The 25,736-nt window shown below is 42.2% G+C and overlaps 1 protein-coding gene and 1 long non-coding RNA gene across 4 annotated transcripts in view; one reads left to right on the top strand and one right to left on the bottom strand.

Moving 5' to 3' along the window:
- Positions 1-25,736, top strand: part of LOC142218933 (uncharacterized) — a 45,506-nt gene that overhangs the window by 11,090 nt on the left and 8,680 nt on the right. For both annotated transcript variants that reach the window (XR_012717485.1, XR_012717484.1), the window contains 2 exons: positions 21,158-21,226; positions 25,246-25,410. This is a non-coding gene — a long non-coding RNA (uncharacterized LOC142218933). The remainder of the gene's footprint in view (positions 1-21,157; positions 21,227-25,245; positions 25,411-25,736) is intronic.
- The window catches only part of ARHGEF3 (Rho guanine nucleotide exchange factor 3), a 133,788-nt gene continuing 125,966 nt past the window's right edge, over positions 17,915-25,736 (bottom strand). For both annotated transcript variants that reach the window (XM_075287915.1, XM_075287916.1), the window contains 4 exons: positions 24,473-24,730; positions 22,801-22,971; positions 21,017-21,203; positions 17,915-20,176 (listed from right to left, as the gene is read on the bottom strand). In XM_075287915.1, the coding sequence (XP_075144016.1) occupies positions 19,833-20,176; positions 21,017-21,203; positions 22,801-22,971; positions 24,473-24,730 (960 nt within the window). In that variant the 3' untranslated portion in view covers positions 17,915-19,832. The remainder of the gene's footprint in view (positions 20,177-21,016; positions 21,204-22,800; positions 22,972-24,472; positions 24,731-25,736) is intronic.

Below are 25,736 nucleotides of genomic sequence, written 5' to 3'. Positions count from 1 at the left end.
AAGTGGGCCATCCTGAGGGGCAAAAAATTATATATGTAGGTATAAACTGCTGCTTGGGCACATAGCAGGGCTCAGAAGGGAAGGAGCACTGCGCTTTTTAGCTTTTGGGGTACAGATTTAGAGGGACTTTCTGGGTGCCATGATGTTTTTGCAGAGCCCTGGAGGTGCCAGTGAACTGGAATTCCCCAAGAAGTGACCCCATTCTGTAAGGGCAATTTTAGGGTCTCTGCAAAAGTGTCATGGCATCTAAAAAAAAACAAACAAACCAACCGTCTAAGTCTGTGCTACAAAAACCCAATAACCCTTCTTCCCTTCTGTGTCTGGCTGTGCCCTAATATCAATTTATACCCACATATGACATTACGTGCATTATCCGGGGTACACCAGTATCATACATGTGTCATATATGTGGCATAAAATGCAGTTTGGGCACACAGCAGGGCGCAGAAGGGAAGGAGCGCGATGCGGCTTTTGGAGCGCAGATTCAGATGTTTGGTATCTGGACGCCATGTCATGTTTGTAGAGCCTGTAGGGTACCAGAAAAGTGGATTCCCCAAAGGTGTGACCCCAGTTTGAAAACTGCACCCCTCAAAGAATTTATCAGGGGGTGTAGTGAGTATTAGTATCCCAGACGTGACTGCACAGCGGATGGCGAAGAGTGAATATATAAGCTGTGCGGAGGACATTGCAAACACCGAATTTCCTACTATGTCCCAGTAGCTCCTATAATTGGGGGAGTCACTCTGGGGGTCACTTTGGGGTCACTTCTGGTATATTTTCCCTCGTAAGCTCTAAATCTGGGGTGTCCCCTGATATTCGCTCGCACAGCTTATATATTCCCTTCCTGACGCCGCCAGTTGTATTCTAATGATTTGGCGATGTTTGCGGGTTTTTATTCTTGCATTACTAGATGCTATATTTTCTTTACTTTTCTTGTTGTTTGCGGGATGAGATGTATTTTGTAATGACACCATTTTTGGGTGCCTACAACTTACTGAATACATTTTATTAACTCTTTTTTTGCTGGATTTAAATAAAAAAAATCAATTCCGGTATTGCGTTTTACCTTGTAAATTTTTCGCCATGCAGCGTACAGTATAAGTAACATATTATCTTTATTCTGTGGGTCGGTACGGTTACGGCGATACCTCATTTATATTATTTTTTTATGCGTAACTAATTCTGCAGAACAAAAACACATTTGGAGACATAAATCAATGTTTTTTGCATCGCCATCTTCTGAGAGGCGTAACATTTTTATTTTTTGGTTGACAGTGTTGGTTGGGGGCTTATTTTTTGCGGGACAATGTGTGCTTTTTATTGGTACTGTTGTGAGGTGCATTTGACTTTTTGATCACTTTTTATAGCACATTCTGTAAGGTGAGATGGCGAAAAATCACTACTTCCGGCGGGTTTTTTCCGTTTTTTTTTCCGTTTTTTTTTTCCGTCATTCACCGTGTACATTAAATATTGTTTCAGTTTTATTGTACAGATTGTTACGGACACGGCGATACCAAATATGTGTTGTTTTTATTAATTTTTAGGGTTTTTTTTTATATAATTCATTTTCTATAGAAAAAAAGGGTTTTTGGGGCTTGATAACTTTATTAATTGTTTCAAAACACTTTTTTTTTTTTTTTCCACTTTTTTTTTTAAACTTTTTCATGTGTCCCTATGGGACACTTGCATGAGTGAAGCTTGCATCACTGATCCTGTTTACAGAGTGAGTCACAGGCTTCAGTAAGAGCCTGCACGTTATCACTCTGTAAACAGGAAGTGAGGCTCGGCTCGTGCAGACGGACGGGACAGCTTATCTTCAGGAGATCCCGCACAGGATAAGAAAGGTAAGTGGGACTCAGGACTGCCAGGGGTGACTAATCAGACCCCTGGCTACATGGTAGGGATACCAGCACCCCCCGATCTCGCAGCGGGGGGTGCCGGGGATCCCTACAAGATCGGGCAACCCGTTGTTTGCCGTGATCATGTTTGATCACGGCAATCAACGGGTTAAAACCCAAAATCAGCACTCATGTCTGATGGAGGGGGATGGAGCAGGCTGTTAGGTGTCAGATACAACTAACACCTGCTCCAAGAACGCCCGCACTGCGCTGCGGGGATTGTTTACATCCATGTGGTACTATTACCACATCGGTCGTGAAGCACTAGACATCCATGTGGTAATAGTACCACATGGGTCGGGAAGGGGTTAAAGTGTTAAAATGGAAACAAATAAAAGATAATATATACATATTTTGGTATCCGCAGAATAGTCCCAAAACATAGAATATATCTGACATGGCATTTTAGCTGCAGAGTGAATGCCATAAAAAAAAAGCCCACAAGAGAGTCGCACAAGTTGACTTTTTCTCCTATTCTACCCCATTCAGAATTTTTTTCCAGCTTCCCAGTATATTGTACAGAATAATAAATTGGTACCATTATGAAGAACCATTTGCCCCACAAATATTAAGCCCTCATATGGCTCTGTGAACAAAAAAATAAAACAGTTATGGGATTTGGGAAGTGGGGAGTCAAAAACGAAAATTGAAAAATATCAACAACGGGAAGGGGTTAAAGGGGTTTTCCATTAATATAACCATATTTAAATCTGATATGGCTACCTCAACAAAAATACATTTAAAAAAATCTTGTAGAATCTAACAGTGAAAAAAATTGCTTCTTCTCTAAGGCCAGAATTGCCTTCACCCCCTGAAGGGATTATAATCCTGTGAAAGTTTCTCAATATTTTTTTTGTTTTTAAATTTCTTATAATGGGTTATATCACCATTATGAAACCACTGATCTGATTTTTGGATTATTTTATGGTGTGTTCCGATGGCAGAAAATAAAGTTAAATTTAAGATAAACATTCACTTTGATTCCTCTTCATTTCTCAGATGAATGGGGCTAAAACAGTTGTGCAATCCATGGCAAGATAAAGCAGAAAGTTTATTTTTTCTCAACATCCTGCTTCTGTCTCTGCCTCCCATTGTTTCCAAGAATCAGGGCAGAATCTGCCTCAAAATCAGCGCAAGATTTTGCCATGTATACATACCCATTGTGCATTGCAGTTTGAATTTAAAGCGATCGTATCATACATACCCTTTTTTTTGTGAGTAACACATCAGAATAGCCTTAAGAAAGGCTATTCTTCTACTACTTTTTGTTGTTTTCTCCGCGCCGCCATTCCGTAGGAATCCCGGTTCTTGTTGGTATGCAAATCAGTTCTCTCGCAGACTGGGGGCAGGCCCCAACGCTCAAACAGCACTGGGTGCATCCGCAATGCTGTGAGAGAACTCTCCAGCGTCGCCTCCGTCTTCGTCAGCAGCGTCCTCTTCTTCTGACTGTGGCTTGTAAATTCTAGGCCTTGGGCAGAGCAGACTGCACATGCCCACAGGCCACGAGAAAATGGCTGCTTAAAATACTGTGTAAGCGGCCATTTTCTTGTGGCCTGTGGGCATGCGCAGTCTGCTCTGCCGGAGGCATAGAAGTTACAAGCCACTGCCGGAAGAAGAGGATGAAGAGGACGCTGCTGACGAAGATGGATGCGGCGCTGGAGAGAGTTCTCTCGCAGCATTGGGGACGTCCCCAGTGCTGTTTGAGCGCTGGGGCCCACCCCCAGTGCTGTGAGAGAACTCAATTGCATACTGCCAAGAACCGGGATTCCTATGGAACGGCGGCGCGGAGAAGACAACGAAAGTTAGGAGAAGAATAGCCTTTCTTAAGGCTATTCCGATGTGTTACTCACAAAAAAAGGGTTTGTATGATAGGATCCCTTTAAAATATAGCTTAAACTACAAACTTGTGATTTAAGGAAAACAGCCCACATTTTTGACTATGGTATATGCAAATAAGACTTATTATTGTTTATTTATATAGCACCATTAATTCCATGGTGCTTTACATATGAGGGTTTACACACAGTACACAAAATATATGTACAAAAGAATATAATACTAACAATGACCGACTGGCACAGTGGGATAGAGGGCCCTGCCCAAGGGCTTACAGTCTATGAGGGAAGAGGGATAGAGACAGAAGGTGAGGGGAAAGGCTGTTCAGATGGTGTTGTGGTGACAGTAGCGTTATTGGACGTTGCAGGTCTTCCTGAATGGGTGAGTCTTCAGGGCCTTCTTGAAGCCTGTGATTGTGGGGGTCAGTCTTATGTGTCTTTGTGAGGAGAGAAATCTTGGAGACAGTTGTGTGAGGAGCGGATGAGAGTAGAGCAGAGTAGGAGATCTTTGGAGGATCTGAGGTTACGTGTGGGCAGGTAGTGGGAGATTAGGTCAGACATATATAGAGGGGGCAGGTTGTGGATAGTTTGTATGTCAGCGTTAGTAACTTGAACTCTATTCGCTGGGCATCGGGTAGCCAGTGAAGGGATTGGCAGAGGAGAGTGGCCGATAAATAACGGGGGAGAGGTGTATTAAGCATGCAATACAGTTTAAGGTAGACTGGAGGGGGGGGGGGGCGATAGTTTTCGCTGGGAGGGCAAGCAGAAGGGTGTTACAGTAATCTAAGCAGGAGATTATAAAAGCATGGACAAGCATCTTTTTGGTTTCTGGGGTGAGGAAGGAGCGGATTTGGTGGATGCCCTTGAGTTGGGGTTGGCAGGAGGTGTTGAGGGTTTGAACGTACGAATTGAAGGATAGGTCAAAGTCTAGGGTTATCTCAAGGCAAAGGACCCGTGGGACAGGGGTAAGCATGGTTCCATTAACTTTGTTAGATGAGTCAGGTAGAGGGGTCATACAAGGTGGGGGGAAGATGATGAATTCTGTTTTCTCCATGTTGACTTTGAGAAAGAAGGAGGAGAGAAATAGCAATAGCATAGCAATGGTAATGAAAACCTTGAGATTCTATGAGTTGGCGCAGGTCAAGGGTGTATATGGAGAACAGGATAGGTCCTAGGACAGCGCCTTGAGGGACACCTACAGAAAGAGGGTGTGGCGAGGAGGTGGTATGCGAGTGGGAGACGCTGAATGTGCGGTTGAAGAGGTATGTGGAGATTTAGGAAAGTGTCAGGTCTGAGATGCCAAGGGATGAGGGAGTGGTCGACTGTCAAAAGGCAGAGGAGAGGTCAAGGAGGAGGAGGACAGAGTAGTGACTCTTGGCTTTGGCAGTTAGTAGGTCATTAGTGACTTTGGATAGGGCAGTTTCTGTGGAGTGACTGGGTCTGAAGTCTGACTGAAGTTTGTCAAAGAGCAGGTTGGACGAGAGATAGGAGGAGAGTTCAGAGTGGACGTGTTGTTCAAGCAGTTTTGAGGCGAACGGGAGCAGTGAGATGGGTCGATAGTTGGCTGGAGATGGCGGGTCAAGGGACGGTTTCTTAAGTATAGGTGTGATGGTGGCATGTTTAAAGGTGGAAGGGAAGGATCCATTGGTTAGGGATAGGCTGAAGAGATGGGTTAGGACCGGAGTAATAACTTCAGTGAGTTTGTGGATGAGATGTGACTGGATTGCGTCAAGCGCACAGGAGGTGAGGTGGGATTTAGGGATTAGGGTTAAGAGCTTTTTTAAAGGGGTATTCCCATGACGCTTGTTCACTAACCTGCAGGCTGTTGTGCTCTCTTCACTTCCTGCTTTTCTCGGCACATAGGTGGGCAGGATTTCACTTGCACGGGATTGGTTGTAAATGAATTACCACAGTGTTAAGCTGAGGTAGCAGAGCTGGATTTAAGTCAGTTTGCATTACATACCAAGGTAACAGACTCCCTATCTCAGCCCTTATCAGCCAAATTCAATTAAACTGACTGATAAGAGCTCAGAAATTCCGGAGCTCTCACCTCCCCTATCTGAGAAGCTCTGCTACTTATCAGACACAAACAGCTCAGAGCTGCTCCCAACCCCTCCCCCCCCCCCCCATGAGAGCAGGCAGCTACATCACTTGACAAATGAGCAGATAATTTTAAGGGCCATAGAAATGGAGTGTAAACAATAAAGTGAATAAATTAAGATAGTGGCCAAACAAAGCAGTTTTGATAAAGCAATGTATTCAGGAAAAGTCTTAAATTCACATAAACTAGCAGTATAGATAGGATCCTTGTGATGGGACAACCCCTTTAAAGCTGGAAGAGCACCAAGCAATTGGGTAGAGTGGTTGCCAGGGGTGTAGGGTGAGACTGTCTCTGGTGTCTATTTTACTTTTAAAATAAGAGGCACAGTCGTCAGCTGAGATAAGTGACTTCTGAGGGGGCACAGGAGGATGGAGAAGGGAGTTGAAGGTAGTGAATAGCTGTTTCGGGTTGCGGGATAGGGCAGATATGAGTGTGGTGAAGTAGACCTGCTTTGCAGAGGTGAGTGCGTTCTTGAATGCGAGTACTGCCTCTTTATACCTGAGGAAGTCCTCCTGGGTGTGGCTTTTCTTCCAGAGGCGTTCTGTAACCCGCGAGGCACGTCTCAGTTTTTTAGGTCGGTCTGCCAGGGTTGCCTATTGATTGGTCGAGCTCTAATGTTTGTGAAGGGGGCCACAGAGTTAAGGACTGAAGTAATGGTGGTGTTATAGAAGGCAGCAGCATCTGCATCCTGGAGTGAGGCTATGTCAGCTAGTGGCAAGAGAGAGTCTGAGAGTGTGCGGATGTTGGTTAAGGTTCCTGCAGGAGCGTGTTGGTTTAGGGGCTGGGGGGGGGGGGGGTCTATTACAGAGGAGAGGGCAGAGAATGTCAGCAGGTTGTGATCAGAGAGCGTGTACGGAGAGTTAGAGAGGCTGCATAGAGAGCAGAGGCGGGTGAATATGAAGTCTAGCATGAGCCCCTTTATGTGGGTTTGCCGAACAGAGTGTACTGCGCATAACCCTCTGACGCCGGGATGAGTTCACTCGCGCGTCGGAGGGCTGTACGGACCTTACTGAGCATGCGCAGTACACTCTGTTCGGCAAATACTTTGCGGAGCGTACTGCGCATGCACGCATTTGCGGACTTGCAAATATGGCCACCGGCTGGCATGCACAGTCAGCTCTAACAGGGTCTCACTGCCAGAGCCGACTGCGCATGCGTCACCCGTGACAACAAAAGAAGAGGACACAGAAGGGGAGGAGGCAGATCAGGAAGAAGGAGTGGCTGGATTGCCCAGTTCCGGCAGCAGTGGGGACGCCTCCATCAGGGTATGAGCGCTGGGGCCCGCCCTCATTGCTGCTGGACACTCATTACCATACCGGGAAAAAACGGCATTTTGGATGAATCCCTTTAAGACTTACTTGGTAAATGTAGATCAATGTCTGGTTTTAACAAAAATCTAAAAGCATAGTTTGGAAACGGCCAAGCCAGAATAACTCCTCCAAAAAAGAAGAGGTTCCCGCCTGTAGATTATTGCCTTCCATCAGTGCAGAGCTGGGTAGTGGCTGGTGGTGTAAAGTGAGAGGTCTAGATGTGGGTCAGAAGGGGGATTACTATGTTACATTAGGGAGAGACAGTACAGGGATTTAATAGGCCATGCATGCCCTGCTAAGATTTCATTTGTACACATTTCTTCTTTTTGCTTCCACCAGATGGCAGCACTTCACCAGTTATACAGTAACTTTTTTATATACTGTGCTTTTCTCTGAGCACTAGAGAATGTGGTTTATTCAATCTTTAAAGGGGTTTGCCAGGAATGCAACTTATCCACAGGATAGGAGACAAGCTGCAGAATAGTAGGGATTTACAGCCGAGACCTGTGCCCTGCACCTATGTCTGAGTGCAGTTCTACAGGTGCTCTTCTCCTCCATTCATTGCTATGGGCCTGCCGGAGATAGCAAGGCGTTGTACTTGGACAACCTCTAGCAGTAATGCACCGTTGCTCTCATTCAAGTGTGAATAAGGTCTAAAATTGTGGTATCGATATGCTCTAATAGGATAACCCATACCTATTGACCGTTTTCCATCCTTTATGCTTATTTTTTTTCCTGCTCTCCAAAATCCCACAATCTTTTGCTGTATGTATGTGGTGACCCGTGGCCTCGTGTCTGTCTACTGCATCTGTTCTTGAAAGATCACAGTCGTGTAACTATATAAAGATCATGTCTTTCCATGGCTGTTAGAATAAGGTGCCCTGACACAAACCATGTAAATTTGGTATCCCCGTAATCTTATATACCCACAAAATAAAGGTAAATTTATTTTTCCTGCAACCACTTGCTGTAGCTTCAACCACCACTAAACCCACAGCTTTTCCTCTTGATCTGTCATACACATGCATACTCGGTTTGACTGAACATGCCTTTATTTTGAATGGGGCCACTGCAAAACACCTATAACTCATCTGTCCTGAAGGCAAAACTACAGCGCATGTTGAAATCTAACAGGATGATCTTTCTTTTCTTTGACACCTTGCATTGGATGAATGCCCCCATACACCATGGCCTTTCCTTCCTTCTCGCCCCTCTTACACAACCATCTCCCTCTCTTTGTGCTCTCATTTTTAACTCCTGGCCAGTGGTTTCCCATAGATCTACGGTAAACAGTGCTTCCCTTGTATATCATGTTAACCTCTTTATTGCATGGCATTTCTGCCTTTTCTTCAGCTGTTAGCATGTTATTTAATAGGGTTATGATTCCCAACTTGTGAATTTACCACCAGGAATTTCACATTATGACCCAAATTTATCATCACATTTACTTTTTTTCATAATAGTAAAGATAGATTGGAACATTTTGTTTAGTTCAAGCAGTTCTTACCTTTCCTATCTATGTTTATATTCTTATGCCAACAACTAGAAACGCCCTTCCTCACTTTGCCTCGGCTTTTCCTTTTAGCAATGCATTTACTTTCTAGTCTTTATTTGACATTGTAACCCTGTCACTGCCGCTGAAGTCAGTGGACCACTGCCAAAATAACTCCCCTGTCACCAGTGTTGTTGATAACTAATGCTACTCCAGAAATCTAAATATATAGATGAGTCATTCCAGACAAAAACTACTTAGTGCCAGAGACTCTACAAGTATTCTAAAGAAGTCACAAAATAAACAAGAATGGACCAGAGCTACAGAAACCATAACATATATGCACGGCAAAGATAAACACATAGAGTAGATGTAACTTACAGGATCCGTTCATGGTGGCATACCACGTCCACGTGAAAGGTAAAGAAGGTCTAGTTCAAATAGAGCTGTTGTGGTGCAGTTTTCTTTTTTTATTATTTATTGAACCCACCTCTGCTTGCTGTCTGAATTCTTCCTTCGATCATCTGCTGTAATAGTCAGTGGTATATAATCCTGTATTTCACCTCTGCATGATTACTGAACTATATCCTAGCATTTCATCCAGGCTGTATATTTTTTGCACTTCCATGTCTTCTTATCTGCACTAGTGTCAGTCTTTTGATCCTCACTGATTTTATTGCTGTTTCTGGCCAAGTGTTTACTTGGATCCACACTGCCAGTCTCCTCATGTGTCACAGTTTGTAGATTAATTAGTTAACGATTTAAATTAGTGCTAGTCTGAATCTGTGCTTTCCTATATAAGTAGATACAGCTCTCACACACTTTTCACACTCTGTAATCACCCCTTTACTTCTTTTAGCAGTGACACCAAACATAAGCGCCCACATAAATCCCTGAACCACCTTCTGTCTCTGTCCATTCTGCTCCTCCTAGCTGCTGGGGACATCTCTCCTAACCCCGGCCCTCCTTCCTTCACTAACTCTTCTTCCTGCACACATGGAAGGCCTACAAACCTCATCAATATTTACCGTGTTCCTTCCCCTCATCTCTCCCCTGTCTCTTTTAACTGCTCTCTCTGGAACGCCCGCTCAGTGTGTAACAAACTAGAATACATTAATGACTTATTCCTTAGTAAATCCCTCGGCCTGCTCGCCCTTACTGAAACTTGGATCCAGCAGTCAGATGCGGCTTCCCCTGCTGCTTTGTCTCATGGTGGCCTACAATTCTCACATACCTCTAGGCCTGATAATAGGCAGGGTGGTGGGGTAGGATTACTCCTGTCACCGCAGTGCATTTTTCAGTCCATTCCCCCGGTCCCCTTACTCACATTCTCCTCATTTGAAGTCCATGCTATCAGACTTTTCCGCCCACTCTCCTTACGTGTAGCCGTGATCTACCGTCCACCTGGCTCACCCTACCAATTTTTGGACCACTTTGCTTCTTGGCTTCCCCACTTTTTATCCAGTGACATTCCTACCCTCATCATGGGTGACTTTAACATCCCTATTGCCCCCCCCCCCTCACTCCCCAGCTGCCTCACAGTTTCTCTCATTAACCACTTCTCTTGGTCTCTCAAAATGTTCTTCTTCCGCCACACATATAGATGGTAACACGATTGATCTAGTCTTCCATCGACTCCTCACAGTCTCTAAATTTTCTAACTCTTCTCTGCCGCTCTCTGACCACAACCTTCTATCTCTCACCATCAGTGCTCTCTCCCCTTCACAAGACGCCCCTACCCATCACACATATAGGAACTTGCGTGCTATTGACACCCAGCACCTCTCAGATACTCTGCAGTCCTCTCTGTCCCCCATCTCTTCAATCTCTTGTCCCAATCTGGCCACCAGTCACTATAATGAAACCCTCAAAAATGCATTGGATGAGGTTGCTCCCCCCTCCACTCATAAAGTCCCACATAGGAGGCAGCAACCCTGGCACACGCCACAGACACGATTTCTCCAGCGATGCTCTAGGTGTGCCGAACGTCTCTGGAGAAAATCACGCTCACCTGCAGATTTCCTCCACTTCAAGTTTATGCTTAAAACATATAGCTCTGCCCTTTACCTCGCCAAACAAGACTATTTCACCGCCCTCTTCTCTCTCCAGCAACCCTAAAAGGCTTTTTGAAACCTTTCACTCCTTACTCACACCCAAGGTACAGACGCCATTCACAGACCTTAGTGCTGATGACCTGGCCATGTATTTCCATGATAAAATTGATAAGATCCGTCTGGAAATTACTGCCCAAGCCCCAGGTGGCATTGATCCCACCACCTACGATAGTACTGATCCCCTCACCAGCCGCACTTCAGACTGTCCATTCTCATCTTTTGAACCTGTTACGGAAGAGGAAGTCTCCCAGCTACTTTCTTCATCTCGCCCCACAACCTGCAGTAGTGACCCCTTCCCCTCACACCTTCTCCAATCTCTGTCCCCTGCTGTCACTAATTACCTTACTAAAATATTTAACCTCTCTCTCTCTTCTGGAATCTTCCCATCCTCCTTCAAGCATGCTGTTATAACCCCGCTACTGAAAAAACCCTCCCTGGACCCATCCTGTGCTGCTAACTATCGACCCGTCTCTAACCTCCCCTTCATCTCTAAACTTTTGGAACGCCTGGTTTATTCTCGGTTAATCCGTTATCTCTCTGCTAACTCTCTGCTTGACCCCTTACAATCTGGTTTCCACGCTCTGCACTCTACTGAAACAGCTCTCACAAACGTCTCTAATGATCTACTAAAGGCTAAATCCAATGGTGACTTCTCTCTTCTTATTCTTCTGGACCTCTCTGCAGCTTTTGACACTGTTGACCATCAACTTCTCCTCACTATGCTCCGCTCAGTCGGCCTCAATGACACTGCGCTCTCCTGGTTCTCCTCTTATCTCTCAGACCGCACTTTCAGTGTATCATTCGCAGGCTCTGTTTCCTCCCCTCTTTCCCTTGCTGTTGGGGTTCCTCAGGGCTCGGTCCTCGGCCCCCTGCTCTTTTCTCTCTACACAGCTCCCATTGGACAAACCATCGCCAGATTTGGCTTCAGGTACCATCTTTATGCTGATGACACCCAATTATACACATCTTCCCGTGACATCACCCCTGCACTCATACAGAACACCAGTGACTGTCTCTCTGCTGTCTCTAATATCATGTCCTCACTCTATCTGAAACTAAATCTCTCTAAGACTGAATTACTACTGTTTCCACCATCTAACAGATCTGTCCCTGATATATCCATTGCAGTCTCAGGCCTTACTCTAACTCTTAGGCAGCATGCCCGCTGCCTCGGGGTCATATTTGACGCAGACCTTTCCTTCACCCCTCATATTGAATCACTCGCACGTTCATGTCACCTCCACCTCAAAAACATCTCCAGAATACTCCCTTTCCTTACCAGAGATACACTAAAGACACTTATTGTCTCTCTGATTCATTCTCGCCTTGACTACTGTAACTCCTTACTAATCGGTCTTCCCCTCACTAAACTCTCCCCTCTACAATCTATTCTGAATGCAGCGGCCAGGCTCATCTATCAGGCTAGACGCTACAGCGATGCCTCTGGTCTGTGCCGGTCACTACATTGGCTGCCTATTCATTATAGAATAAAATATAAAGTTATTACTCTCATCCACAAGGCTCTCCATAATGCCGCACCTCCCTACATTTCTTCCCTCATCTCTGTCTACCGCCCAACCCGTGTTCTCCGCTCACTCAGTGATCTAACACTTACATCCTCTATTATCAGAACTTTCCACGCTCGTATACAAGACTTCTCCCGAGCTGCACCACTTCTCTGGAATGCTCTACCCCGGACAATAAGAGTAACTCCCAACTTCTACAGTTTCAAACGCAAACTAAAGACGCATCTTTTCAGACAAGCCTATCACAATTCCTAATGCACAAAATTGTCTGAACACTGTATAAGCAATGCTGCCCCTGCTACCTCTTGTGTCACCCCCTCTACCTCATAGATTGTAAGCTCTTTTGAGCAGGGCCCTCAGTCCCATTGTGTGAAATGATGTTCTTTGTTATGTATGTCTGTATCTGAACCCTATAAATTGTACAGTGCTGCGGAATATGTTGGCGCTATATAAATAAAATGTATTATGATTATTATTATTATTATTATTATTTTATTATATACTGTATAAATATGTGTGTGTGTGTGTGTACATATATATTTTCTACATTCTTCTGGTTTCATCTGAAACTACTCTAAATTATGGTGGCTTATTTTGTGAAAGAAAAGTGTGCTGGAATTTTGCTACAGAAGTTCAAGTGTGAATGTTACAACGTTTTGGCAAGCACCATCACTTTTCACAAACCTAATACACTTACCAACTTTAGACTTTTTTTTATAGGGAGTCAACCACCACCAAAATCACTTCAAAACCCCCTTTATGCTGTTATAGTGCTGGTTAGTGACAAATGGAATATAACTTTTTTTTGTGTCAAACTGTAGTCTTTCTGATAAGAAATCCGATGCCATAGGCAAATGAGTTGTTTGGAGCACACTGTACAGGACCATAGCGGTCCATGGTACATGTCAGTCTTTCTGTTTTGAGGGCAGCACTGGGTGATGATCACAAACGAAAATGAGTGCTGTAGCAAGGGTAACCCTGCACAAAACAACTCATTTTGTATATTGAATAAAAGAGGAATTTTTCTATCACGTTCCACATATCGTCAATAAGATGGAGGCTTTAGGAGATTTAAAGGGGCTCTATCAGCAAAATCATGCTGATAGAGCCCCACATATGCGTGCATAGCCTTTAAAATAATAACTTAAAAAAGAATGTTCTCTACTTACGGAACGTGCACCCTGGGCAGGCATTCAGGGTGCGCCGTCTTCTTCTTCCCCGCCTCTTCTTCCTCTGACGTCTTCGGGTCCCGTCCTCCTCCGGCGCTTGCTAGCGGACACTGATAAAAAAAAAATAGCCCGGGCGTATGCGCAGTAGCACGCGGCTTCTACTACGGCTACTGCGCATGCGCCCGGGCTATTTTTTTTTTTAATCAGTGTCCGCGAGCAAGCGCCAGAGGAGGACGGGACCCGAAGACGTCAGAGGAAGAAGAGGCGGGGAAGAAGAAGACGGCGCACCCTGAATGCCCGCCCAGGGTGCACGTTCCGTAAGTAGAGCACATTCTTTTTTAAGTTATTATTTTAAAACGGGGGGGGGGGGGTAGTTTAATTTAACTTTTAGGCAGAGTTCACACGGAGTAAACGCGCCGCGCATTGTGGCGCGTTTACGGCGCGTGTACGCCGCGTTATTTTACGGTGCGCGATTACGCCGCGTTAACGCCGTGTTTACGCGGCGCTAACGCGGCGTAATCGCGCACCGTAAAAAAAACGCGGCGTACACGCGCCGTAAACGCGCCACAATGCGCGGCGCGTTTACTCCGTGTGAACTCTGCCTTACAGTGCCTGAATAGCCTTTTTAAAGGCTATGCACGCATATGTGGGGCTCTATCAGCATGATTTTGCTGATAGAGCCCCTTTAAAGACCAAGTCACTTGCCTAAAGATTACCTCTAGTTACAAACAACTTTTCAAAAATGAGTAGTGCAGCTTAATATGAAACTTTGTAATATAGCAAAGAAATCTTTTTTTTTTTTTTTTTTTTTTTTCAACTTTTCAGACACTTTTTTCCATATTTGTCTATGAAAAAAGGAGGTGTGAAAGAAAAGACGTTGAAATAATTTCTACTGTTGCACTCTATTCCTTGCTTTTTTAACACTGCTAGGTTATAGATAAGAGGCTACTAGTCCACAGAGTGAGGCAATAAATCAACTGGTCGTCAGGAGAATCTTACCCCACCCCTCCCTTCTCCATAGAGCTCTGTGTGTGAGGCTGGATACAGAGATATAATGTAAACAAGCATCCAAGTTGAAGAGAAGGAGCAGGAGAATAGCTTAAGTTGTGAAGGAAACAGGTCTCCTTTAATAAGATATATTACAAAGTTTCTTAATTTAACCTGTACTACTCTAGGTTCAGACTAGTGTTCGGGTCTGTTTGGGGACCTGAAAGACTGAGACCCTGTTCGCTTAAAAAGTTACATGCGGCTCATAGACTATAATGGGGTGTTCCAGGGTACCGACAGTTTTATACTGAAACTGGTAGAGGAAAAAGTCCACCTCCTCTGCCAATTTTAAGCAGATTCTGTGAGACTCCAACGCAAGTGTGAATTGAATCTTATACATTTATGCAAAGTTGTTTATAACTGGACACTTTGTACATTGTAGGGTGCATTATCCCAATGAAGGAGGCAACAGCCATTAGACAATATGGTCGCCACAAAGAAGTTTTCTTGCATTGCAGCAATTTTAAATAGGTGGTACTTATGGAAGTCACATCCACATCCAATGTCTGTACCTAAGATTTCCCAACAGTGTATTGTTCAGAGCACAACTAGATTGGATTCCTCACAAAGTGCATCCTGGTGCCATCTCTTATAATGTAGCCATCTACAGGATTCACCACAACAGGCCACCTTCTTTTCCATTGCTCTATGGTTCAATTCCTTCCTATTTTAGACACGCACAGTGGCAGACAGGTCTACATGGGTACTCTGACCAGTATGTAGCTATTCAGCAAGCTGGGATGCCCTGTGTGTTCTGATTTGTCATAAACCAACATTAGCTTTTTTAGGAATTTGTACTACAGTACTGTGGCTCCTGTGCTACTGGATCGGAAAGACTATCTTCCAATCCCTTTCAGCATCACTGAGCTTTGGGTGCCCATGTCCCTGTCACCAGTTTATCAGTTGTTCCACTTTGGACCACTTTTGGTAGGTACTAATTACTGCATACTAGGAATACCCTAGAAGACCTTTTCTTTAAGAGATGCATCAGATCCAGCCCTTGTCCAGTTCTCTTAAATCCTTAAGCTTGCCTATTTTCCTGCTTCCACCACATCAACTTCAAGAATTGACTTTCTATCCCACCTGTGGACAGGTGCCCATCACAAGATAACCGCAGCAGGTCTCTGACTGTTCTGTAAAACCACAAGAGATGATTTACAAGTTGAATGTGATTTATTTTAGCTTCCAAAGTTACTTAAGGCCATTATGCAACATTTTTCTATACACATAACTAGAAAAATATACAGGATGCTGTGCTGGCCACATCCTTTCAAAAAACTGTGAAGACAATTTGTTCTGTCTTTTTTTTTTTTTTTTTTTTTTTTTTTTTTAAGCACGTTTTATGCACAATTTTTGTGAAGCTCGGTAAACCACACACCATTCACCATATTAAAATTATAAATAAAAGTTAAAAATAATGTAAAATAATATGCAATATTGTTGTCTGGTGTTTGGGTTTGCAGTAAAGGCAGAAAATACCATTTTCTGGTTTTCTATTGTGTAGACATTGAAATTCCTTGGTATTGATGGCAGCAGATCTGTGAGTCGCTGATGTTTTAGTAATAATCCTTCCTCTTCTGTAGTAGATTTGCTCAGTGTTCCTTCGATAGGTGCCAGTGACCAATACCAGTCACTTAGAACTGTTATGTGATCTGTCTATTAAGTAGTTAAATAACACCACCTCATGGTCTCTTCTGTTCTCCAAAAACACAGCCAGGTTCAGTAATGTGAAGGAGTATTTTGTGTAGTGATTTATGGGGAAAGCCATGCTTGACAGAGAAATTCTTCAAGTACTTCCAATTATACAACTTTTCATAAATCAATAGTATAGCTGAGTATAATAAACGTTGTCCTATATAAACGTTATCTTATTTCCATTTATCAGTGACTTACTTCGAATATAGAAGTCTATGGAGGGAGGAGGCTGCTGTGACACATATATACAGTACTTCAGATGCTTAGCTATGCTACACTAACTAGGATAGCCCTTTTTTGACTACTACATCTAGTAATATTATTCTCTAACCCTGTACAGAATAAGGCAATAAGTCAAATGCTAGCCATCAGAAGCCTCACCTCTCATCTTTCCATAGACTTTTGTGTATGAGGTAATACAGCCTAATAAGTGGAGCGGGAAACATTTTTCTTTAATAAGATATTTTACAAAGTTTCTTATATTCACCTGTACTATTCATTTATGATGTGGTTTTAGCAGTGGAGGTACACTTTAAGTCTATCACCTCTCCCAAGCATATTCAGCTGTCACTATGTTACAGAGTTCATTTTGTAGATTTGGAGAAAAACAACCTTGAAGTCTTATGCAAATGTGGGCCTCCAGCTCCTTGGAACTTTGCTCTTGACACTCAGTCCCCTACCATCTCCTCCCTACACCGCCCTGTGTAGTGGAAGTTGATCCTTCCACTGCTATAACATCAGCCATACTACTTGTGCAGTAAGAGCATTGCTCCCAGGACTGAACATATGCGCTCATGACACAATCTGCCTCTTCTGCACATTGCCTCATAGATGTTCTTTCTACAAAAGTGACATAGGTCTGTTTATCACTGTGATGTGCTCTGTAATGTGGTGATGACAAGTGATTATCTTTGGGAGGGGTGGTACTCCCTTTAATAATTTCATGTATTGTTGACCACAAATATTGGCAGCAATGGCCATGTTCCCCATCAGATATTCTGTGTAGTACAGGACATATGTCAGGAAATAGTAATCTAAGAGGACAAAGATGGGGGTGCAAAAAAGTAATGCTGACTAGAGATGAGCGAGTACTGTTCGGATCAGCCGATCCGAACAGCACGCTCGCATAGAAATGAATGGACGTAGCCGGCACGCGGGGGGTTAAGCGGCCGGCCGCCGTCAAAGCGGAAGTACCAGGTGCATCCATTCATTTCTATTTCTGCTGATCTGAACAGTACTTGCTCATCTCTAATGCTGACATGTGCCCTTAAACTCGAGGCTTTAGACATGTCCAGTATGACAGCTTATATTTGTGTAGAAGAATCATGTATATAGAAGCCCTCATCTACAACAATTATGCCCCTCTCCATTATTCTCCTATGTAATAAGGTGACACTATAGAGGCTATTCATTGTGAGTGTTATAAAATACTTGCAGTTTTAGTCACTTCTCAAGGATATGTGTCATTTAAAGGGTTTTTCCAGGCAAAATATTTTATTAAAGTGACAGGGTGGCAAATAAAAAAGCAATTCTCTTCTCAGCAATTTCCAGCACCTACTACTGGTTTCTATTTCCTGGTCCCATCTTGTTCCACAGGAAATACCAAAAAGATCAACTAATCTCTGCAGCCAGTGGTCGACCTGGTATGTCCTGTCGGTAGGGACCTTTAGGTACCCAGTAAGTGATTTAACAGGAGCTGGGTGGGGATTTTTGAGTTAATATCACTTTTGTTACGCCATTCTGAGACTTTAAGGAATATATTGGCCAAGCAACCCCTTTAAATGTGATTTCTACACCAGGTGAACTCCTATAGTGTCATCTGTATGATGTCTAAAATGATCTAGTGATTCACTATAAGGATCATATTTATTTATTATTATGACACAACACCAGTTCACAGAACTTCGCAACTTGTCACAAACTAAATGTTGCAACTATGGCTAAACTTTTAAGACATTCTTTATAATTCTGAATCTGCTCTTTGGAAATGACATCAGCAAGCACAAAATGTCAATTTTCCTTGAAATAATATCAAGTCTGAGGGTATTTACAGTATATTGGTAGTCCCTAATATGATAATGATGAAACTCCTGGATTTCGCAGTTCTTCCTAATATCTTAGTAAACATACGTTTATGGTACTTGGTCTGAATTAAATTTTTTCAAGATTGTTCATTTATTAATCCCCATATAACAGAATTCTGGTGTCAAGTCACAAAATAGGTTTTTGGCACTTTTTGCATTTTACATTTGTGTTCTACTCAGTAGTAACAATTTTTTTTTTGGTACTCAATTTATTGTTTGAAAGACCATCCCCTCAATAGTAATAGTCACATCGTCTTTCCTTATTCTGGTTTAAACCTCCTTCCCCTTTTTTCTAGCATGGATTGCCGTGCAAGCCGGAGGTCTCACAGCTGCCTTCACATACTACTGAGCACTACCATGTGACCTCAGATTCATTCAGTCCTCCCCTGCCTCTCACATAATCTGCTTACTATAGCCCCCCTCACAGTCAGGTCTCCATGCCACCATAGTAAAGATGTACGAGAATCTTTGGTGACTTCATCCTTACAGTCTAAGGTCCTGGAGGGTACATATTAGTATTAGCTCTGCAATGTTTTCCAGAAACAGGTAATAGACATGGGTGACCACACTAACAATAGTAGGTTTTGAATTCATTTCAATGACTTTCCACTCTTTTGTTGCACCAAGCACAGGGTGTCCCAATGTATTACACAGTAATTCATAGAACACCTAAGATAAAATTCATACACTGCCTCCCCCAGGTCTCATCTAGCACAAAACACAATGTATTAGTTTTGCCAAGAGTGTTTCTCACTTCATATACACGCTATATAACCTTGTATCTAGTGTGTATATTCATCCATGTTTACAAAATGTCTCCACAGTTGTGAATTTTCCATCTGTAACAATTAGTAAACGCCATGTCCATTATTTATCTGTTGAGGCTTTTGTTTTTTTGTGTACTTATCAATTGTGCCTACAATACTGCATTTGAACAGCTCAGGACTCTACGGCACAGCTCCATTCCAGTGACTGGGTTGTGCTTTCGTCCATTCCCAATTGGTTAATTGGAGCATTGCCTGGCAGGGAAAACTGTGAAAGAATTGGTGGGGGGTCCAGCTGACCGATCCTCATAGATCAACAAATGATGACATAAACCGAGCAATATGTCTTCACTTGAAAAACTAAACCCCTTTAACTCACCCAGTAAACATATCATATTTTTATGTCCTATTTCGAAACACAGAACTTAGGCATTTCTAAGACACAGTGTTAATCTGTAGAAAAAAAATAGCAACTTTTTTTTTTCTTTTTACAGTAAACATATATATTTTTTGTATATGATACACATATAGACAGTAGTTTAAAAGACTCTTCTTTACAGCATGCTGGTGGAACTTTCTGGATAGATACAATGTATCCCAATGCACAGCTGATGTAGAAGATAGGGGTAGGTGCAGGTCCAGCTCGCAGTTAAAGCTGGTTGCTACAGTACGATTGTCCATGAATACAAATCTTGATGGCGCCGTCCGCAAGAATGTTGTAAAAGTGCTTCTCCAACTGCTCCATACATGGAATGCAAATACTGTACAGGTAACAAGCAGGTAAAGCCAATGTTTTGTCAAACATCACTTTCAACCTGCTTGCTGTGTAGGCTACAGTCCGTCTGTTCCATCTGTTCACAGTCCATGCTGACCTCGCTCGTGTCCATACTGCAGTCCGAGATACTATCTGAGTGGTCCATTTGTTCAAACCTTGTGGCCCGCTGAGGGTCACTGCTGCTCTCTGCAGATATTAAGTGTCCTTCTGTGGCCAGCAGGTTGTCTCCTCCAGAACACACAACTGACTCTTTGGCTTGGCGGATACAATTCAGCCACTGTTGCTTGTTGAAAGTGTCATTTGCTTGAAAAGAATGAGACTGAGCATGGGGGCCATTCTTGTAACCTACTCTGAAAAAGTTTTTAACTGTGAATAGAAACAAAAAGTGAAACCAATTAATAAACTATTTTTACTATTTTGCATCCATAACCATGCATATTTAAAAAAAAAAAAAAAAGCACCCACATGGATATTGGGGCTAACTGCAACACGACTCACAGAACACATTCACTTGGACCATGTGCTGCTGTGGCTAGTAAAAGCTGAAGAGCTCGCAGTGTCCACTGGATGCAGCAGACCTTTTATTCCTCAAATCAACTGAAGCCCTGTAATCGTACCCTTACTGATCACATACTGAAGGTATACTGAATAAAATGAAATGTGAATGAAGAAAAGAGAAATGTAAATCCCATCAATATTTGGTGTGACCTTTGCCCTTTGCCTTCCATCAGTTCTTCTTGTTACTTGCAGACAGTATTTGGCAGAACAAGTCAGGAAGGTTGTTCCCACCATCTTGGAAAACTAAGCCCAGATTTTCTGTGGATGTAGGCTTGCTCCAATCCTTCTGTCTCTTCATGTCATCCCAGATAGACTGGTTGATATTGAGATCAGGGCTATATCTGTGGGGGCCATATCATCACTTCCAGGACTCCTCCTCCAAAGAGCAGAGGTCAAACCAAATATTGATGGGAATTACATTTTTCTTCATTCACTTCATTTTGTTAGTTGACAAAAATAAACGATTAACCCTTCCATTTCTGAAAGTGTTCTTACTCCACAGAACTCTTGAGTGAATACTCTAAAATAATGTAATATCTACAAATGAGACCGATACAATTTTTTTTACACTCCCACTAGACGTCCAGCATTAAATTCTAGTTTATGTAACAATTAAGTGCAAAGTTAACAAAATCAATCCAAACTCACTTCTCTCATTGTTGGTGAAGGCCCCTCGTAAAGATCCAGCCACACGGACCTCCCCGTCTTGCAAGTCTTCCACTATAAGTTCTTTTACAGGGATTGGTTGTCGATAGAGTTGATAGTAAACTTTGTCATTTTGTGTTATAGTTCTTGTAATAACCAAGACTTCTTGGAAGAGGAACACATGAAATTTCTAAAAGAGAAATGACCATATTGGTAAGTAACAAATCCTTGTAAGTGGCATATTCTTATTTGTCAGTAAAAATATAAACCAAATATTGCAGGCCATACACATTGGGGCTGCCTCAACCATCTAATGTCTATGGTGTCCCCCGACTCTCCTCAGATGACATGTTGGAGGGAAGCTAGCTATCTGAAGTATACCTCAACTTTAGAATCAGATGACATGAAATTCAGCAGGAGTATGTCTATAGCAGAAGCTCTTTTCAATACCAAGTACACATCATTATGCTTGAAACTGAATCCTACAAATGCATAGAGCTCTTTCATCTGTGAGTGACACATGACACCGAATATAATGGAAAGGTTACATAAAGCAATGGCAGCTGGGGTAATGTACGAGCTGTATGATCCTCACTTGTCCATACTTATGTAATCAGTACAAATAACTAGATGATCACTTCTGAAGAACAGCAGCAACAAAGATCAAAGTGCCTGAGTCCTGGCTGATGTCAGATCCTTCACTTGTTGAAAGGCTATTGGGGAGGGGTCAGGGGTGGGGGGTTACATGAGACTTAATGAGTGTCATGACATTACTTGATCTGAGTGTCACTTTAAAGTGCTGAAGAGTTAAAAAGAGACCCGTGACCTTTTACTGTCAATAATGACAATTGTATTAAATTGTGAACATCTCTCAGCATATGAGATGATAAAGTATCACAACTTCAAAAAATAAATTTACTTAAAAAGACAATTCAAAAACCCTTTTATGAATTGCTTTTTTGTTTAAAAAGACTACAAACTATCATACTAAAGATTTATAAATCCTCATTCTAATATTATTTGGGTGAAGGGTGACAGGGTGCGATCTCTTCATAGTTGTCTTCTGGTCAGCTATTACCCTATTTCTGATTACAACAATAAGTAAATTTTTGTCATTAAACAGAGAGGTCCCTCCAATTTTCTGGTATATGTTTAAAAATGGATCTATCATAGCTGTCATGGCTCTATAAGCTATTTCTGACCTGTTTTCAAGTAGGCACCTACAAATTCTGACAGACCCCACTGAGATATAATGAAGTCTGATCCATCAGAGTTGCAGTATTTTTTTTGGTAAGAATAGTTCCTCAGACTTTCCTATTTTTGACATCATAAATATCAAAAATGTGATGAAAACCTAAAAACTCTCATTTGAACTGAGCCTTAAGTCTACCATACACCTCAGCTGTTAGCTGAACATGGTTTCAGACAATGGCTATTGCTTCTGACCCCCCAATACACAAAGACACGAGGTTTAGTTGAGTGTGCATGCTTTTGTAATAGGGAAAGAGGAATGAGTCATTGCAAGACATTTGGCAGCAGTTTATGTCCTTTAAGAACAAGAGGATCAGACATATTGAAATCCAATATGCTCAATCTTTCACTCCCCAAGATCTCTCAATGGGAGAGAGAATGGACGCACCATGCAAATCAGCAGGTTCTATTCGCCTTCATGTATATGGACAGTTTTATATAATAAGATACCAATATTGAGTATTATATAGCATGTTATAGTTGGAATATGGTTTGTATTGAATAGATAAGAGTGTCATATGGACTGAATTACTTACAGCTCCTCTGTTATTCTTCAGCTCCCCATGACAGGAAAGAGCCCGAGAGTTATCAATCAGCGGATCCCTCTGACAGTCTTCAAGATAAATCAGCCGCTCCTTGTAATAGTGACATTCAGACTCTCCCGTTTTGATATTAATTTCTGTTACAATCCCTTGAACTATATTAATCTGCCAGAACATAAGAGACAGCATTAGTATCAGCTCCATCCACCCAGATTCTACACATATAAAATTCATAGAAAAAGAATGTACAATTACAGTGGTGTCATCTCAGCGTGAAATAACCACTGAAACTATCCAAAAATAGAAAAGGACAAGGCAGGAGTTGCTGAATTATTTAATTGCTCATTTATTTTCTCTGTACTATATAAAACTTTCCATGACAGTCTGCAAGATAAGCAATCCACAATCCTGACAGCAAAGGGTATGCAGAAATGGTCATGTGAGGCCTTTCTGGATGACATCAGCTTTTTATATTGAGAGAAACACACGTATAATAGCACTGATGGTGACATACTTGGACAAGACTCTTTCCAGGTATAAATACTCCCAAATGTTTAATAAACTTCTGTCCAGATACAACTTAGCAGTATATTTATCTCAGCAGATTGTGCAGAGAGACATTAGTCTTGTTATACCATGCAGCGCTTTCACAAGATGACCAACTCTATTCCATGGAAGCTGGTATCATCTTTTTTAGTTTCCATGTTTATATGACATCATCTTTAGGCTGTCAAATAATATTTACAAGTGATTGTTCTTAAAAAGGGAAAGGAAAAATCTAAGTCTCATCTTGTGGGTGTTTCTGACCCATAATATTTAAGAGGTTGTCCCGTAGATCATATGTAGTACTAAGGGATATGAATGTCCTAGAGGGAGGCCCAGCTCAGAAAGCAAAGACTGGCTTGACTAAATATGACTAAGGCTAAGTTAAAATATCTTTGTACCGTATTAGCCAGTGGATATGAAATATAAAAATTTTTAGAGTCTTCAGTAATTGATACCTTTTTTAATGGCTAACTAAAATAATGACAGATTGCAAGCTTTCGGGACTTATTAGATCCTCTTCACAAGGCAAACTATGCCTGACAAAGGGACCTAAGAAGTCCTGAAAGCTTGCAATCTGTCATTATTTTAGTTAGCCATTAAAAAAAAGTATCAACTACTGAAGACTCTCAAATTTTTTTATAAGGCTAAGTTAACATTTCCAATGTAAAGTTGGCTGCTCTAATCCGTTGTATGATGAGGGCAACAGACTTTAACAGAGCTGCAGACAGATCCCCCTACATCTCCATTCACTCCAGTGTAAAAAAAAATTACAACTTTCGTCATGTTAGTTTACTTTTCTAATGTAAGAAAGTCTTTACAGTCGGAAATGTAAACTTATCCGAATTCATGGCACCATAAAGAAAATAAGTGACCTTAGTGGCTGATCGCTTTAAGGCCCCTGTACAAATTAGGCTGCGTTTAGAGTCTCCAGTGGACCAGAACAAGGCACAGGCTCGTGCACATGTGCAATCAGATGTTGGTGCAGGTAAGTTTAAGAAAATTGGGTTTTCAATGTTGAGTCTTTTGTTCTCTGTGAAATAAGCCACTGCCACAAAGGTCTTGACTTATTCTCTGACATATTAGCAAACAGATATCCAAAAAAAAATCAAGATTTACTTACAGCTTCCTCCAAATGTTGCTGGTCTGGATGATCATTTGGAGTATGTCGGAGTATTTCCTTCAGTAGCAAATGATATTTCACCAGCCGACTCCTAGGGATGTCTAAGAAATTCCATAAATCTAATTTCCGGCTAAAGGGTGACTCTAAACAGCGTTGTAGGAAGTCCTGAACTCGATGGTCCTGTTTCTTGTGGTCCAGGAGGGCTTTGGCTGCCACTTGGTTACTGCAGTAGCTGTCATAGGAGTTTAGGCAGGGCAACTGAAAAATGAGAGAAAAATGCATAATGTGATATACAGCAACGACATGTTCATAGTAATAGTAGACTGGTCTGTTTATATAGATCTTTACAGCAGCGCCCTTCATTCATGGCCTCTGAGATTAGGTTTAGGGTAAAATCTAAAGCTACGTTTTCTACATAAAAGTAATTTTTGAACTTCTTTAAAAAAAAAAAAAAAGAAAAAAAAAAAGTGATGTCTGTGGAGACCACGTAAGTCGCTAAGAGATAAGGTGTCCAAGCTCTGGATAGGATTGAAATCTTAATCAGAACAAATTTACTCCTGAAGATAAAGTGAATGATGATGGTTAAGTGGCACTAAGCACTTAAATACTCATAACCACATCCCATAAAGAATGCTGGGTCCGATTTATAAACTTTAAGAAACCCTTTCAGATGTGATAAAGGTCATGAAGATCAAAGGGAAACTCTACCAGATAGTCCTCCAAGAATAAGGTTAATGGTAATTTTCAGACTCTTTTGTCTTCCCTCCATCCAGATGATAATACCCCTGACATGTTTCATCAGTGACGGACTGTAAACACAATGTCAGAGCCACCGAATCAAAGGGCGCTCAGTCCCTCCCATCCTTTCACAAACGCCACCAACGGGAGCCGAACAAAGCCGGCCTGACAGCCTAACAAATGAGCTAAAATAACTCCTGGTAAGTCAGACACATCTTTGTGCACACATTCATCGCACCACGCAGCATGTGGATGATCCTTTCTTAGAGGTCACCATTAAGGTGTCTGTCTGTATGGGAGTTTCTGTAGCGCTTGGTTGAGGCTTGTATCAAGCGTGGTCTGCGAGGATATAAATAAATACATATTGCATTTATTTGGCTACCTTCATAGCCTGTTCACTTTCTCTTTGCAAATTAGCTCTCCTCCAGAAGGAAGAAAACTACCTCTAGTAGTGCCACCTATTGGAGAAGGGTACCAGGGCGTCCATGAAAAAAGGACTCTGAATTTATGCCAAATCAGAAGATCC

The sequence above is a fragment of the Leptodactylus fuscus genome, chromosome 9 (genome assembly GCF_031893055.1).
Source record: "Leptodactylus fuscus isolate aLepFus1 chromosome 9, aLepFus1.hap2, whole genome shotgun sequence".
Taxonomy (NCBI): Eukaryota; Metazoa; Chordata; class Amphibia; order Anura; family Leptodactylidae; genus Leptodactylus; species Leptodactylus fuscus.
Note: the sequence above shows the minus strand (reverse complement) of the source record. Positions and strands in the feature narration are given on the sequence as shown.